Source organism: Lithobates pipiens, unplaced genomic scaffold, assembly GCF_037356315.1.
Source record: "Lithobates pipiens isolate NorthernLeopardFrog02 unplaced genomic scaffold, aLitPip1_a1.2 Scaffold_22, whole genome shotgun sequence".
NCBI classification, from domain to species: Eukaryota; Metazoa; Chordata; class Amphibia; order Anura; family Ranidae; genus Lithobates; species Lithobates pipiens.
In genome coordinates, this window is record NW_027507784.1 from 88,371,954 (window position 1) to 88,388,127 (window position 16,174).

General features: G+C 44.2%; 1 protein-coding gene across 2 annotated transcripts in view; it reads left to right on the top strand.

Moving 5' to 3' along the window:
• The window catches only part of PTPRN (protein tyrosine phosphatase receptor type N), a 169,968-nt gene that overhangs the window by 86,952 nt on the left and 66,842 nt on the right, over positions 1-16,174 (top strand). For both annotated transcript variants that reach the window (XM_077447849.1, XM_077447850.1), the window contains 2 exons: positions 2,080-2,159; positions 9,878-9,942. In XM_077447849.1, the coding sequence (XP_077303975.1) occupies positions 2,080-2,159; positions 9,878-9,942 (145 nt within the window). The remainder of the gene's footprint in view (positions 1-2,079; positions 2,160-9,877; positions 9,943-16,174) is intronic.

The window sequence follows — 16,174 nt, forward strand, 5'->3', positions numbered from 1 at the left end:
AGGACACATTCCGTCAGAATCTCAGACCGTGTGTACATGAGCTTAGACCTTTCCCCAGAACAAAGGGCTCTCCGATCCAGCCAGATCACAGGGGGAGCTCCGAACCTTCAATCTCACCATGTCCAGGGTGAAGAAATGGTAGATTTACAAGGGCGTTGAAGGGTTCAGGAGTAATCTTCACTGTTGCTCCTGAGTGACCCAACACAGAGACTCGCAGTCCCCAGTAAACCATGGCGGGATCTGTGAGTGTTGAGATCTTCGCTGTCACCATCACCACTGTGATTTAGAGTAGCAACCAGCCTAAAAGATCCAGATTTACTTACACCACCTTCGGAGCCCAAAATCTTAACAGGTGTGTGCCCCTCTCCAGCATGCACAGGTTCTTCCATCAGGACCACTCCCCAGGGAAATAAATGAATGCCCAAACAAGATTGCCATTCATCTTATAGGAAGGATAATCCTTACTTGAGTCAGTGAGAAAAATAAAATTCCAAAAGTATAACAAGAAAGCTGTTTCTTCATGGATATTTTCCATGTCTTTCAAGAGAAACCCATTGCTCTCACAATTTGGATAAGACAAGTCATAACAGCGTGTACTTGTCTCAATTAAGAGCACTAAGTGTCATTTCTGTCTGCTGCCTTGTGCCTCTGCTATCTGCATGAGTCGCTTCTGACAAGTTTTCCTGACATCAAGACAAAAAGGTGACAGGGGGTTGGAGCTCCAGCTGAATTACACCTGTTCCTGTGAACTGTGTGGAGAGGGGTATATCCCTTCCCTTCCCCAATCAGCTCTCACTGAGAGTGTAACTTCAGCACTCCGTCCCTTTTTTTCTGAACCCTCAGACACGCTTTATAAATTCAGCACTTTAAATGGATGTAGAGAAGACAGCAGATAAATAGGTACAACTTATGCCGGAGGATTTGTTTCATCTCTGTGTATCACCTGAGGCCAGTCACTTCACTGGGTGTTTGAAAGGGTTTTCAACCACTTTAAATATCACATTCTTCTAGACCAGCAGTTTCCAATCTTTGTAAATAAAGGACCAGTTTACATTCCTTCAGACTTTAGGGGTGTTGTACGGTGACCAGTTGGAGTAGAAGCTTTCCCACCATCAATGGGAGCAAACAATGTCAAAAACTATCTAGCACCCACGGTCAGTAGGAGGAGGAATAATGCCCCATCGTTGGTATTAATGGAAGGAATAATGCCCGTTGTTCATATCACTGGGAGGAATATCGTCCCATTGTTGGTGTCAGTGGAAGCAATAATGCCCCATCATTGGTGTCAGTGGGAGGAATAGTGCCCTATCGTTGGTGTCAGTGGGAGGAATAGTGCCCTATCATTGGTGTCAGTGGGAGGAATAGTGCCCTATCGTTGGTGTCAGTGGGAGGAATAGTGCCCTATCGTTGGTGTCAGTGGGAGGAATAGTGCCCTATCGTTGGTGTCAGTGGGAGGAATAGTGCCCCATCATTGGTATCAGTGGTAGAAATAGTGCCCTATCGTTGGTGCCGTTGGGAGAAGTAGCGCCCTATCATTACTAACAGTATAAGAAATCATGTTTCAACATTTATATCTGTAGGAGGAGTCCCTAAGGGCCAGACAAAGGCATGCAAAGGGCTGCATTTTGTAGACCACTGAGCAATTTCCTATCACTTCCTGCTGGCACAGATGGCAAAAATAAAAACTGATGGTGATTTATCCCTTCCCTACTCTATCCAAAATGAAAATATTTGACTTTGGGGAATTGGAAATCGTAAACTCCTGTTACACATTGAACTAAACGTCAGGTCTTTATGAAGAGAAATACCTGAATAAATTACAGAAACTGGCAGATCTGTGCAGGGCAGGCGCCAGTACATCCGATAGGCAGATGATATTTGTTCTGCAGGGTTGGCACTTTAATGCAGTCAGACATGACCTTTACAGTGTTATTTCTCCCATCATCGCGTATTCATAAAGGTCTGTTGGCCCATTTTGTTAATATTTCACAACTGAAACCGATATAATGAAGTTCTTAATTGAGGTGGACCTTCTGTTGGCGAGTCCTATATCGCTCAAACATTTTGTTTGCCTTGCAGCGTGGCTGGATCTGCCGTGACATTCCGGATCCGAAAAAATCACCAGAATTTGACCTTGGCGGACGTGGCAAACCGCGCAGGTAGGTGATAGTATTACAAGGTGTAAAGAACAACAAAACTGTGATTGTGACTATTACACACTCCTACAAAGGCCATGCTAATGTCCTGAACGTTGAGTTTGACCGGATTGATAAGACATCTGTGCATGGCCTCCTTACATTGTATGTCTAGCCAAAACATTTTTCTCGTAGTTTTGAATAGTGATGAGTTGAAGTTCCCTGGGCAGGGGTTTCAAAGACATAGAAGTTTGGCTGCCGAACCCAAATCTGGCAAATTACAAATGCCCATTTTCTGGGTTAATATTAGTCAAGGGGTTGTAAAAAAAATAGCTGGGGGGGGGGGGGGGGATATGTACTAATGCAGAAAAATTCAATGCAGCTGAGAGCAGTGATTTCTTTTTTTTTTTTTTAGCACTGACATCTACAAAGGAAAAAATCTTTTTAAATCCTCAGCAAATTCCATTCTCCCTCCAGCATTAAAAACAGCACACGGACCCTAAAGGTCCCCCAAAATACATAGCAGACCCTGATGGTCTATTATGTATTGTGGGGAGACTCTGAAGAGGATGTTTACTTTGATGGCTTTTTACATAATTTTTTTTCTTTGTAAATTAAATTTTTACTGTAGCACATCCTACAGAAAGAAAAAAAAAAATGCATAGAGTCTCCCACAAAATGTATACCAGACTCTTTGAGTCTGTAAGGAATTTTAGGGGGGACGCAAAATAACAAAAAAAAAATGCATGGTGTCCTCCTGAAAATCCATATGATGTCTTCCTGTGATCGCAATTCTCACCCGCCCCCTGTATCACAAATCGTGGTAAAGAGCCAATCACAGCTGATCACAGTGTAAACAGGATGTGCCAGTTATCAGCATTCTTCTTCTCATGCTGACAGCGTGCGAGGAGAGGAGAGCTGATAACCAGCTAATCCACACTGATTATTAGGGCCCTGATCATCAGTGCAGCCCCAACAGTGCCCATCAGTGATGCCTTTTTTTGCTGCCTATCAGTGCCCGTCATTGCTGCCTATCAGTGCCCGCCAGTGCCTATCACTGCCCATGATTTCTGCCTATCAGTGCCACCTATCAGTGCCACCTCATTAGTGCCCATCAGTGCAGCCTATCAGTGCCCATTAGTGCAGCCTATTAGTGTCACCTATCAGTGCTGCCTCATCATTAGTGTCCATCAGTGCAGCCTATCAGTGTCACCTATCAGTGCCACCTCATTAGTGCCCATCAGAGAAGCCTATCAGTGCCCATCAGAGCAGCCTATCAGTGCCCATTAGTGCAGCCTATTAGTGTCACCTATCAGTGCTGCCTCATCATTAGTGTCCATCAGTGCAGCCTATCAGTGTCACCTATCAGTGCCACCTCATTAGTGCCCATCAGTGCAGCCTATCAGTGCCCATCAGAGCAGCCAATCAGTGCAGCCTCATCAGCGCACATCAGTGAAGGAGATTTTTTTTTTTAAATGTTATAAGAGAAACTAAGAAAAATATATTTTTCTTTTTTTTTTCAACATTTTCAGGTTTTTGTCATGTGTTTTGCAAAAAATAAAAAACCCAGTAGTGATTAAAAACCACCAAAAGAAAGCTCTATTTGTCTCATAAAAATTATAAAATTATCATTCAAAGTTTGATAGCGCTGAAAGCTGAAAATTGACCTGGGAAAATGGGGGGAAAGCATGCAGCATGTGGGGAAGATGAGCATGCGCCACCTCTCCCCCTCTCGAACCATACCAGGCCTTATGCCCTCAACAGGGTTGCCCCCCCCCCCCCCTGCAAAGCACCTGGACAAGGGCCTCATCCCCACAACCCTTGCCTGGTGGTTGTGGGGGGTCTGTGGGTGGGGGGCTTATCAGAATTTGAATTTGAGTCCTTTATTAAAAAATCCCCAAAAATGTCCATCATTGTAAATCCATTGTCAGTCACAATGCCCGCCAACGACCACTAGCAGGAAAAAAAAAAACAAAAAAACTTGACAACCCAGATATGGTAACACTAGCTGAATGGCGGCTCCCTCCCTGAGCTGTCATCAGCTATATAAAGGAAGGGGCGGGGATAGTGGTGACATCATCACTCAGATATGACCATGGCTCCTTATCTACGCCATTTGCTTATGTGGCCGGGATTCCTGGTCATGTAAGTGAATGGGCCAGGTGATGTTGGTGGGTGGTAAGGACGCAGCGGGTGCAAGCAGCCGCTGCTTCTTTAAAGAGGAAGTAAACCCTGATGGGTTTACTTCCTCTTTCATTCCCTGCAAAGGTAAAGCATAATGGACTACTATGCATGGCATAATAGTCCATTATGTGTCACTTACCTGACACAGGAGCCAGCGAAGTCACTGCTGTCCCCTGTAGTCCGGCGCATCCATCTTCTCGTGGGGTCTCGCAGCTCCGCCGCTGTCATTCGGCGAAGCTGCGATGACGTCACTCCCGCGCATGCGCACGGGAGCTGACACGCGCGGCATCTTCGCCATTGACGATGCCGCGCTCAGTGCGCCTGTGCGCCGCTGTCTACGGTGCATGCGCGTAGACAGCGGTGCCTGTCTTCGGGCAAATATCTCCTAAACCGTATAGGTTTAGGAGATATTTCTTGGACCTACAGGTAAGCCTTAATCTAGGCTTACCTGTAGGTCAAAGTGGTTTGTAAGGGTTTACAACCACTTTAACAGCCATTGACAACCAGGAAAGCGGTGACATCATTTCTCAAATATGGCCATACTTAGCCCAATGATGTACCCACTCCTCTCCCTGCCCATTTGCTTACGTGGCTGGGGATTCCTGGCCATGTAAGTGAATGGGTCAGGTGATGTCAGTGGTTGCTAGGCATGCAGCAGGTGCAAGCAGCCGCTGCTTGCCTAACAACCATTGACAGCCAGGATAGTAGTGACATTGTTGTCCAAATATGACCATACTTAGCCCAGCGATGAAGTCCGCTTTATTCCTTGTCCATATGCTTCCATGGCTGGGGATTCCTGGACATATAAGTGAATGGGCAGGGTGACGTCAGTGGTTGGTAAGGACACATCAGCTGCAAGCATTGGCTGCTTCCTTAATCACTGAAAGCCGGAATCTGTCACATTCGTCCATGCCGAATGTCCCAATCCTAACTAATATTCAGACAGAGCACTGAGCACATCTAAATTAGCTAGATCAGAAGTGAGGATAAAACTCTGGGAGTTTTGGAGAGCAGGAAAAACCTGACAGGGGGTTGAAGCCTTCCACATTCTATGCAAAATTGGAAATTTCTAAAAGAACATGCTCTAAAGGCCCGTCTGTACACACGTTCGGACTTTCCGACAGGAAATGTTCGATGTCAGGCTGTTGGCGGTAAATCTGACCTTGTGTACGCTCCATCAGACAATTGTTGTTGGACTTTCTGCCAACAAATGTTGGATGGCAGGTTTTCAGTTTTTCTACAGACAAATGTCTGTTGTCGGATTTTCCAAGCGTGTGTACACAAGTCCGTCAGACAAAAGTCGAAAGTACGGAAGCAAGGATGAGCCGGAAGCGGTCGGTCTTGTAAACTAGCGCTCGTAATGGAGAATTAACATTCCTGACGCGGCAAATTATGAAATCTGGAAATGCAGCGCACAATTCTCTTCTTATTTAATGGGATAATAATGAAGCTGCTCTGCTGGTGATACTGATGGAGTTATTGCAAACTAATTTTCAAAGGCTTTTTTTTTCTAGTGATATCAAGAATAATATTATTATGCTTTTTTTTTGATTTGGGCAAATTACCACAACACCATTATCCCCGTAGTTTTTCAGATCAAAGATACAATTATGTTGGCGTCCCTTGTCAATTTTAAATTGTATTTTTTTAAATGTAACTGCCGACTCCCAAACTGTCATTTGAAGTAAAACACACAGCCAAGTATTATTCTACACAATTGTTTTTATTTTGAATTAAAAAAAGAAAACAAATAAAATTAGACATGATATCTGCCAATAGAACTTAACCAAAAAGTGCATTCCAAACCAAAAAAATTATGTCAAAGCAATAACTCCAAGGCCAATAATAAATAATACGTTATCTCCTCTGCAACATGTCTGGCTGACGAGCGGCCGTTCAGAAAGGAACTGAAAAGCGTGAAATGAAAAACGCGAACTGAAAAGCGTAAAATGAAAAGCGCGAATCAACACACGCCAAACTTCTAACACAAAATTAGCAGAAAGAGCCCAAAGGGCGGCGCTAAAGAGCTGAAAATCCATGTAGTATGTCACTACGTTCGTGATTGTTGGTCAACAATTGTGTGCCGTGTGTATACAAGACAAGTTTGGGCCAACAGTAGTAAGAAGAGCCGGGAACACTGTAATCCTTGAAGTGTCATTTATTGGTACATCAGAGTGACAGTAAAACAATATAGCTGACGCATTTCGGCAATAGCCATAGTCTTAGCTAAGGCTATTGCCAAAACGCGTCAGTTTTATTGTTTTACTGTCACTCTGATGTACCAATAAACGACACTTCAAGGATTACAGTGTTGCCGGTCTTCTGGCAGATAGTGTCCTGCCATCATATAGTGTCCACTCTGTACTGCGCATGCGCAGTACGGAGCAGAAGAAGCTTCGGAAAATCTCCGAAGATGAACGGCGCCTGCGCCGTGAGTGGAGGTGGTAGCCCCACCATCCAAGCGGACATAGGGTTTGGCTCGGCTCTTTTATATTCCTGCTCTATGTCCACTTGGATGGTGGGGCTAGAACCTCTACTCACGGCGCAGGCGCCGTTCATCTTCGGAGATTTTCCGAAGCTTCTTCTGCTCCGTACTGCGCATGCGCAGTACAGAGTGGACACTATATGATGGCAGAGAGCGCTGCAGAGAGCGCTGTTACCTTTCTTCTTTTCCATGCAAGTTTGGGCCAGCGCTCTTCAGACAAAAGTCCACGGTTTTGTTGGCCAACAGTCCGATCGTGTGTACAAGGCTTAAAAGTTTTTACAAACCTACAGTATAGGTTTGTAAAGGTACAGGGTTGTGCGGTACTGCACATTGGTCACATGGTGGCACTGCTACAGGCTAGCCTTGCATGAGACAATTAGATGTGTAAATTGTACTGACAAAGCTGGGTGGTATAACTGATCTCGTTAATACTGTTAATAACTCCCGAGTATTGATCCTGAATAAATTCCAATCAGGATAAGCCCATTTGAAACATCTACTTATAGATATTTAATTTTGGTTGTTTTCTTAAGATGTGACACTCAATTAGGCTTATTGGCATCATAAATGTTTAATTGTTGAGCTTGTGAATTTTTAATTAGCCTTTAAAGGAAACTTACACTGGGAGAAACACGTAGGCTTTCATTGTGGATGAAATCTCCGAAAAATACTAGTTGACTGGCTCCCATAGTGATCCAACGACATCACCACCATACCTCCCAATCTTCTGAGATGAGTAAGAGGGACGACTTTTAGAAAAAAAAAAAAGTATGTTGGCAAAGGACACACCCCTACCACGCCCGGGATCGCAAAGAATGATTACGCAAAAAAAATAATTGGTTAGACCCACATTAACTTTTTTTTTCGCCTGTACATTCCTTTTATACTGGTTTTTCAAAATAAAACATGTAATTAGGAGGATAAATAAAAATGTGGGTGCAGTATAACACTGTTGTTAGTTAAAGAGTATCTAAACCCAAAAATAAAAAATGTTATATATTTTATCTTACTAGTCCTTAGATGTGGTGGCTGCATTAGTTTTCCTTTTCAAAAGCTTTTTTTTCCCCTTTGGTTTGACTTGGTGACTCTGCCAGTAACACACTTCCTTTCCTAGGGTGACAACATTCACCGCACTGTGTTTATGGGGGAGCAGCGTTGTCACCCTAGGAGAGAATGTGTTAAGACAACAGAACGTCTTCCTCTCTCCTCATCTCCATTACATAGAGGGAAGTTGATTTTTAGTCCACAGAATATAAGTGGGAAAGCTGATGTTGTTTGATGTATCAGTTCAGTGCACAGGAAGTTACCAGGATGCTGGATTGCTGGCAGGATCAACAGGTACTTTTCTGTACTTGTAGAAATGAAACATAATTTGAAATAGGAAAAGGAATGCAGCCACCACATCTAAGGACCTGTAAGCTGCATTATAGTACAGTCCCTTGAAAAAGTATTCATACCCCGTTTGAATTTTTTACATTTTGTCATGTTACAACTAAGTATGTAAATGTATTTTATTGGGATTTTATGTGATAGACCAACACAAAGTGGTACATAATTGTGAAGAGGAAGCAAAATGATAAATGGTTTTCACATTTTTTTTCAAATAAATATGTGAAAAGTGTGGCGTGCACTTGTATTCAGCCCCCTTTACTCTGATACCCCTAACTAAATTCCAGTGGAAATAATCGCCTTCATAAGTCACCTAATTAGTAAATAGAGTCCATCTGTGTGCTGTGTGTGATTTAATCTCAGTATAACATAAATACAGCTGTTCTGTGAAACCCTGAGAGGTTTGTTAGAGAACCTTAGTGTACAAACAGCATCATGAAGTCCAAGGAACACACCAGACAGGTCAGGGATAAAATTGTGGAGAAGTTTAAAGCAGGGTTAGGTTATTAAAAAATATCCCAAGCTTTGAACATCTCACAGAGCTCTGTTCAATCCATCATCCGAAAAATGGAAAGAGTATGGCATGACTGCAAACCTACCAAGACATGGCCGTCCACCTAAACTGACCGGCCGGGCAAGGAGAACATTCATCAGAGAAGCAGCTCTCAGGTGGGAGAATCTGTCCACAGGACAACTATTAGTCGTGCTCTCCACAAATCTGACCTTTATGGAAGAGTGGCAAGAAGAAAGACATTGCTGAAAGAAAGTCATAAGAAGTCCTGTTTGCAGTGTGTGAGAAGCCATGTGGGGAACACGGAAAACGTGGAAGAAGGTGCTCTGGTCATATGAGACCCAAATTGAACTTTTTGGTCTAAAAGCAAAATGCTATGTGTGGCGGAAAACAAACACTGCACATCACTCTGAACACACCATCCCCACCGTGAAACATGGTGGTGGCAGCATCATGTTGTGGAGATGCTTTTCTTCAGCAGGGACAGGGAACCTAGTCAGAGTTAATGGGAAGAAGGATGGAGCCAAATACAGGAGAGAAGCGAACAACAGAGAGATGAGCTCGTTTGCCTGCTGCTTCTCCTTTTACTGTCCAATCACAGGCAAGACCTTAAGGCTGGGTTCACACTAGTGAGAATTGGATGCAGATTCTCTGCATCCAATTCGCAATAGCAGGAGATTGTGACCGGTTTCTATGGAGCCGGTTCGCACATCGCCGCTTCGGCTCCAGTGCGAATTTGGACCAGGTCCTGTGCGTCTTTTTGTCCCTTTCAGGTCCGAATTCAGCCAAAAATTCAGGCTGAAATCGGACCTGAAATGGTGAACGGGGATGCTCCGGACCCCCTACTGTGAGCCGCATCTGGCAATAGTGTGATTCCAGCCTCAAGTGTCATTGAACGGCTTCAGAGAAAAAAATCAGGTCAGTTGCCCTGGCAGATGGGGCTGGGCTGTGTGCCAGAGCTGTGTAAATCGTAGGACAGGATGGACAGAAATACAAATCCTTTGACTGGTAGGACCGCTTCTGTATATGTATTTAGCTTTTTGCATGGAGCTCAGTTGTAATCAGGCACTGCAGCATCAAACATCAATGAGTGTCTTATAAAGCTGACAATCTAATAGATACGGGGTCAGTGTTTTATCCCACATCCATAAATCACTTTATTTTTTCTTTCAGTGGCTCTGAAGTCAGACCTACAAACTGAAACGGGTGTTAAGATTGTGCAGACAGGAACCGGACAGGTGAGGGTGACGGAAGTTTGCATTATTTCTGCCTAACATCCTTTAGCTTTTCATGTCAAACACTTTTCTACTTGTGATGCATAGATAATAAACGCATTGGGGGTTATTTACTAAAGGAAAATCCACTTTGCACTGAAAGTGCACTTGGAAATAAAGTCGCTGTAAATCCGAGGGGACATGCAAGGAAAATAAAAAACAGCATTTTAGCTTGCACATGATTGGTTGATAAAATCAGCAGAGCTTCCCCTCATTTCAGATCTATCCCTTCCAAGTGGATTTGCCTTCCGTAAATAAATAAACCCCATGTTAAAAATACCTCATGCTGCACCTGCTGCCTGCTTCATAATATATATCCTGTGTGTGTATGTGTGTATATATATATATATATATATATATATATATATATATATATATATATATATATAGAGAGAGAGAGAGAGAGAGAGAGAGAGAGAGAGAGAGAGAGACAGAGAGAGACAGAGAGACAGATATAGTATCTCACAAAAGTGAGTACACCCCTCACATTTTTGTAAATATTTTCTTCTATCTTTTCATGTGACAACACTGAAGAAATGACACTTTGCTACAATGTAAAGTAGTGAGTGTACAGCTTGTATAACAGTGTAAATTTGTTGTCCCCTCAAAATAACTCAACACACAGCCATTAATGTCTAAACTGCTGGCAACAAAAGTGAGTACACCTCTAAGTGAAAATGTCCAAATTGGGCCCAATTAGCCATTTTCCCTCCCCGGTGTCATGTGACTCTTTTGTGTTACAAGGTCTCAGGGGTGAATGGGGAGCAGGTGTGTTAAATTTGGTGTTATCGCTCTCACTCTCTTATACTGGTCACTGGAAGTTCAACATGGCACCTCATGGCAAAGAACTCTCTGAGGATCTGAAAAAAAAAAAGTATTGTTGCTCTACATAAAGATGGCCTAGGCTATAAGAAGATTGCCAAGGCCCTGAAGCTGAGCTGCAGCATGGTGGCCAAGACCATACAGCGGTATAACAGGACAGGTTCCACTCAGAACAGACCTCACCATGGTCGGCCAAAGAGGTTGAGTGCACGTTCTCAGCATCATATCCAGAGGTTTTCTTTGGGAAATAGACGTATGAGTGCTGCCAGCATTGCTGCAGAGGTTGAAGGGGTGGGGAGTCAGCCTGTCAGTGCTCAGACCATACGCCGCACACTGCATCAAATTGGCCTGCAAGGCTGTCATCCCAGAAGGAAACCTCTTCTAAAGATGATGCACAAGCAAGACCACAAACAATTTGCTGCAGACAAGCAGACTAAGGGCATGGATTACTGGAATCATGTCCAACTTTTTTGGTTCAGATGGTAAAAAGCATTTGTGGCGGCAACCAGGTGAGGAGTACAAAGACAAGTGTGTCTTGCCTACAGTCAAGCATGGTGGTGGGAGTGTCATGGTCTGGGGCTGCATGAGTGCTGCCGGCACTGGAGAGCTACAGATCATTGAAGGAACCATGAATGCCAACATGTACTGTGACATACTGAAGCAGAGCATGATCCCCTCCCTTCAGAGACGGGGCCGCAGGGCAGTATTCCAACATGATAACGACCTCAAACACACCTCAAAGACAACCACTGGCTTGCTAAAGAAGCTGAGGGTAAAAGTGATGGACTGGCCAAGCATGTCTCCAGACCTAAACCCTATTGGGCATCTGTGGGGCATCCTCAAACAGAAGGTGGAGGAGTGCAAGGTCTCCAACATCCACCAGCTCTGTTATGTCATCATGGAGGAGTGGAAGAGGACTTCAGTGGTAACCTGTGAAGCTCTGGTGACCTCCATGCCCAAGAGGTTAAGGCAGTGCTGGACAATAATGGTGGCCACACATAATATTGACACTTTGGGCCCAATTTGGACATTTTCACTTAGGGGTGTACTCACTTTTGTTGCCAGCGGTTTAGACATTAATGGCTGTGTGTGGAGTTATTTTTTTATTTTTTTGTAAATTCTTTATTTTTTTCATAGATTTCACATTACAATTCATTACACACCTATATTGTCTTTAACAGTTATATCTTACAATATTTCCAGTTTATATCTTAATTCCATGTGAATTCTCCTTTTTAATGTATCCCTCCCCCCCCCCCTATCTTAATTATCATCTACCCAAGAAAAAAAAGAATGAGTTATTTTGAGGGGACAGCAAATTTACACTGTTATACAAGCTGTACACTCACTACTGTACATTGTAGCAAAGTGTCATTTCTTCAGTGTTGTCACATGAAAAGATGTAAATGTAAATATGTTAAAAAATGTGAGGGGTGTACTCACTTTTGTGAGATGGAGTATATACACACTGATCAGCCATAACTATATGACCACCCAGCTAACATTGAGTAGGTCCCACTTTTGCTGTCAAAGCAGCTCATCGAGGCAGGGACACTTGGGAGTTAATTTACTAAAGGCAAATAGACTGTGCATTTTGAAGTTGCTCCAGAGCTTAGTAAATGAGCAGAAGCTCTGCTGACTTCCATCATCCAATCATGTGCAAGCAAAAATGCTGTTTTTTTTAAATGTCCTTTGCATGTGATTGAGTATTGTTTGCAAATTGAAGCTTTACCTCAGTTACTAAGCTCTGGTGCAACTGCACTTTGTAAAGTGCACAGCCTATTTGCCTTCCGTAAATCACCCCCTTGATCTCTGGAAGTATGCTGTGCTATATGGCACCAAGCCACCAGTGGCAGATACTTTGGAGTTGATTTCCAAAAGGCAAATACAGGCATACCCCACTTTTAAGTACACAATGGGGTTTATTTACTAAAGCTGGAAAGTGCAAAATCAGGCTCACTTCTGTATAGAAACCAATCAGCTTCTAACCCCAGCTTGTTCTATTAAGCTTTGGTAATAAAACCTGGGAACTCATTGGTTTCTATGCAGAAGTGAGACTGATTTTGCACGTTTCAGCTTTAGTAAATAAACCCCATTGTGTACTTAAAAGTGGGGTATACCTATAGACCAGTGATGGCGAACCTTGGCACTCCAGATGTTTTGGAACTACATTTCCCATGATGCTCATGCACTCTGCAGTGTAGTGGAGAATCATGGGAAATGTAGTTCCAAAACATCTGGGGTGCCAAGGTTCGCCATCACTGCTATAGACTGTGCACTCCGCAAGTGCAGTTACTCCAGATCTTAGTAAATTAGGTAAAACTTCACTTTGCAAAAAATACCCAATCACGGGTAAGGAAATAAGCAGCATTTTTACTTGCACATGATTGGATGATGAAAGTCAGCAGAGCTTCTCTTCATTTACTAAGCTCTGAAGCAACTGCAAAGTGCGCAGTCTATTTGCCTTAAAGAGGGAGTCCACCCGAAATTTTTTTTAAAGCCAGCAGCTATAATTACTACAGCTGCTGACTTTTAATAAATGGACACTCATCTGTCCCAGGGTCCAGCGATGTCGGCAGCCGAGGCCGATCGACCGCTCGGCCCTCGGCTGCTGATGCCGCCATGCGCGAGTCGCGCAGCACATTGGGAATGGTCTGCGCTGTCTCTGGGACCCGTGTGTGTCCCAGCAGACAGCGCGGCGGGACAGGAAGAGGCATAGACTCCCGTGGGAGTCTGTGCCCAAAAGTGGGTGCAAATACCTATCTTGGAGAGGTATCTGCACCCCCCTCCCCCCTGAAACGTACGAACTGTTGCACCTGAGGGGGGAGAGTTCTGATGAGCGGAAGTTCCACTTTAGGGTGGAACTCTGCTTTAAATAAATCAACTCATCTAAGAAACTGTAAGTTGCAATTTGGGTCCTCCATGGATCAGATCTGATTTTCCAGCACGTCTCAGAGATGCCCATTCAATTGAGATCTGGAGAATTTGTAGGCCAAGCCAACACCTAAAAACCCAAACTCACTATTGTATTCCCCGAACCATTCTTGAGCCATTGTTGCAGTGTGGCAGGGTGCATTATGCTGCTGAAAGAGGCCACTGCCATCAGGAAATACCGTTTTCATGAAGGGGTGTACTTGGTCACCAACAATGTTTAGGTAGGTGGTACGTGTCAAAGTAACATCCACATGAATGGCAGGAGCCAGCAGAACATTGCCCACAGCATCACACTGCCTCCGCCAGCTTGTCTTCTTCCCATACTGCATCCTGGTGCCATCTCTTCCCCAGGTAAGTGATGCACACACACCCGACTATCCACACGATGAAAAAGAAAACGTGATTCCTCATATCAGGCCACCTTCTTCCATTGCTCCGTGCTCCAGTTCTGATGCTCAAGTGCTCATTGTAGGTGCTTTTGGCTGTGGACACGGGTCAGCATGGGCACCCTGACCGGTCTGCGGCTACCCAGCCCCATACACAACAAACTGAGATACCCATTTTGTTCTACTTTTATCACATCAGCTTCAGGGACAACATGTTGATTGGCTGCCTAATATGTCCCACCCACTTTCATATGCCATTGTAATGAGATAATCAATAGTATGCACTTTACCTGTCAGTGGCCATAAAGTTATGGCTGATTGGTGTATATACATCTGCACTACTATCTATATACAGTCACAAGGCACTGACTTCCACTCGTCCTCAGACGCTCAGTGATTTTACTATTACGTAAAACAAGTCACAATCAGGCTTGTGCAAAAATGTGATAATTTTATCTTAAAGCGGAGGTCCACCCTAAAATACATTTATACGTTAAAATTTTCTTTGAAATAAATTAAAAAACATAGAAGAAAAAAATAAAATTTTTACTTACCAGAAACCCCTGTTGCTAGGCAGTCTTCCTAATCTGCCTCTTCCTAGTCCACGGGGCTGTTCTGTCACTTCCTCCTCTTCGGCGAGCTCCCCCGTTGTCTTCTGGGACCTGTGTGTGTCCCAGAAGACAATGGGGCCATTCACAAGGCGCAGCGCGACTCGCACATGCGCAGCAGGAAATGGGTAGTGAAGCCGCAAAGCTCCACTGCCGGTTTCCCTTAGTTGAAATGGCGGCGCTAGCACCTGATCTGATGGACGGATCGGCCTCGGGAGGCCAACATCACGGGCTCACTGGGCAGGTAAGTGGCCTTATTAAAAGTCAGCAGCTACAGTGTTTGTAGTTGCTGACTTAAAAAAAAAAATGAAATAAAAAAAAAAAATTAACGGCTGGAACATCGCTTTAACTCAAACTATGTGTAAAAAAAGAAAAAACAGACAAAAAATAAAAATAATTCATATCCCACCCTGCGCTAGAGATTGGGTGCCTAAACTCACCCTTGGGGCAGAACTAAAGTCTGCAATACTTACCTCTGCTCCTCCTCGAGTTCTTTCATGTGCTGGTTTTCATTGGCTTTGACTGGCCGGTGCAGGATGCTGTAACTCCAATACAAGAGAACAGTCATCACGCAGGAACAGCGCCATATTATAAACTGAGCTGCGCATGTGCAGCTCAGTGCCCAATCTTCAGATGACTGCGTATTGGCAGGTATTTTATTGCAGAAGAGACATATCATGTCTGTTCACATTTTTTGATACTAAAATCCTGTTTTTTTTTTTTTTTGTTTAAAAACAAAAAAACATGTTATACTATATATAATGGTTTTGCACAGAGCAGCCCAGGTCCTCCTTTTTTCAGGTCCTCTGCTAGCGCTCCTGGCCCCTTCCCCCTGCCGAGTGCCCCCTCCCTTCAAGCAGCTTGCTATGGGGGCACCTGAGCCGAGTGGCTGGTCTGTGTGTCCATTCAGACAGGGAGCTTGCGGCTCGGGCCCTCCCTATTTATCTCCTCAATGGCACCTGCTGCTGTGTCTTAGCCAATCAAGAGGGAGATTCTCAGACAGCCGAGTCTCTCATGCAACGTCGCTGGATCGAAATGTGGCTCAGGTAAGTATTAGGGATGCTGCTGCACACAGAAGGTTTTTTATCTTAGTGCATGGAATGCATTAACCACTTGCCGAGCAGCTGCAGTACATATACTGTGGCAGGCCAGCTCTATTGCACGAAACGTCGTACCTGTAAATCATTTCGTGCAATAAACAGAGGAGGAGCCAATCAGTGGGTCCAAAGGAAGCGATGTCCGCCGGCCACCCGTGATCGTTCCCCAGAGAGGCAGAATGGGTATCTGCCTATGTAAACAAGGTAGACTGCCGTTCTGACAAGGAAGGACACAGAGCAGGAACACGGATTTCTGTATTCATCCAGTCAGTTCATCCCCCCACACAGTTAGCAAGCACTTCCTAGGGACACACTTAACCCTTTTATCGCCCCTGGTTTTAACCCCCTC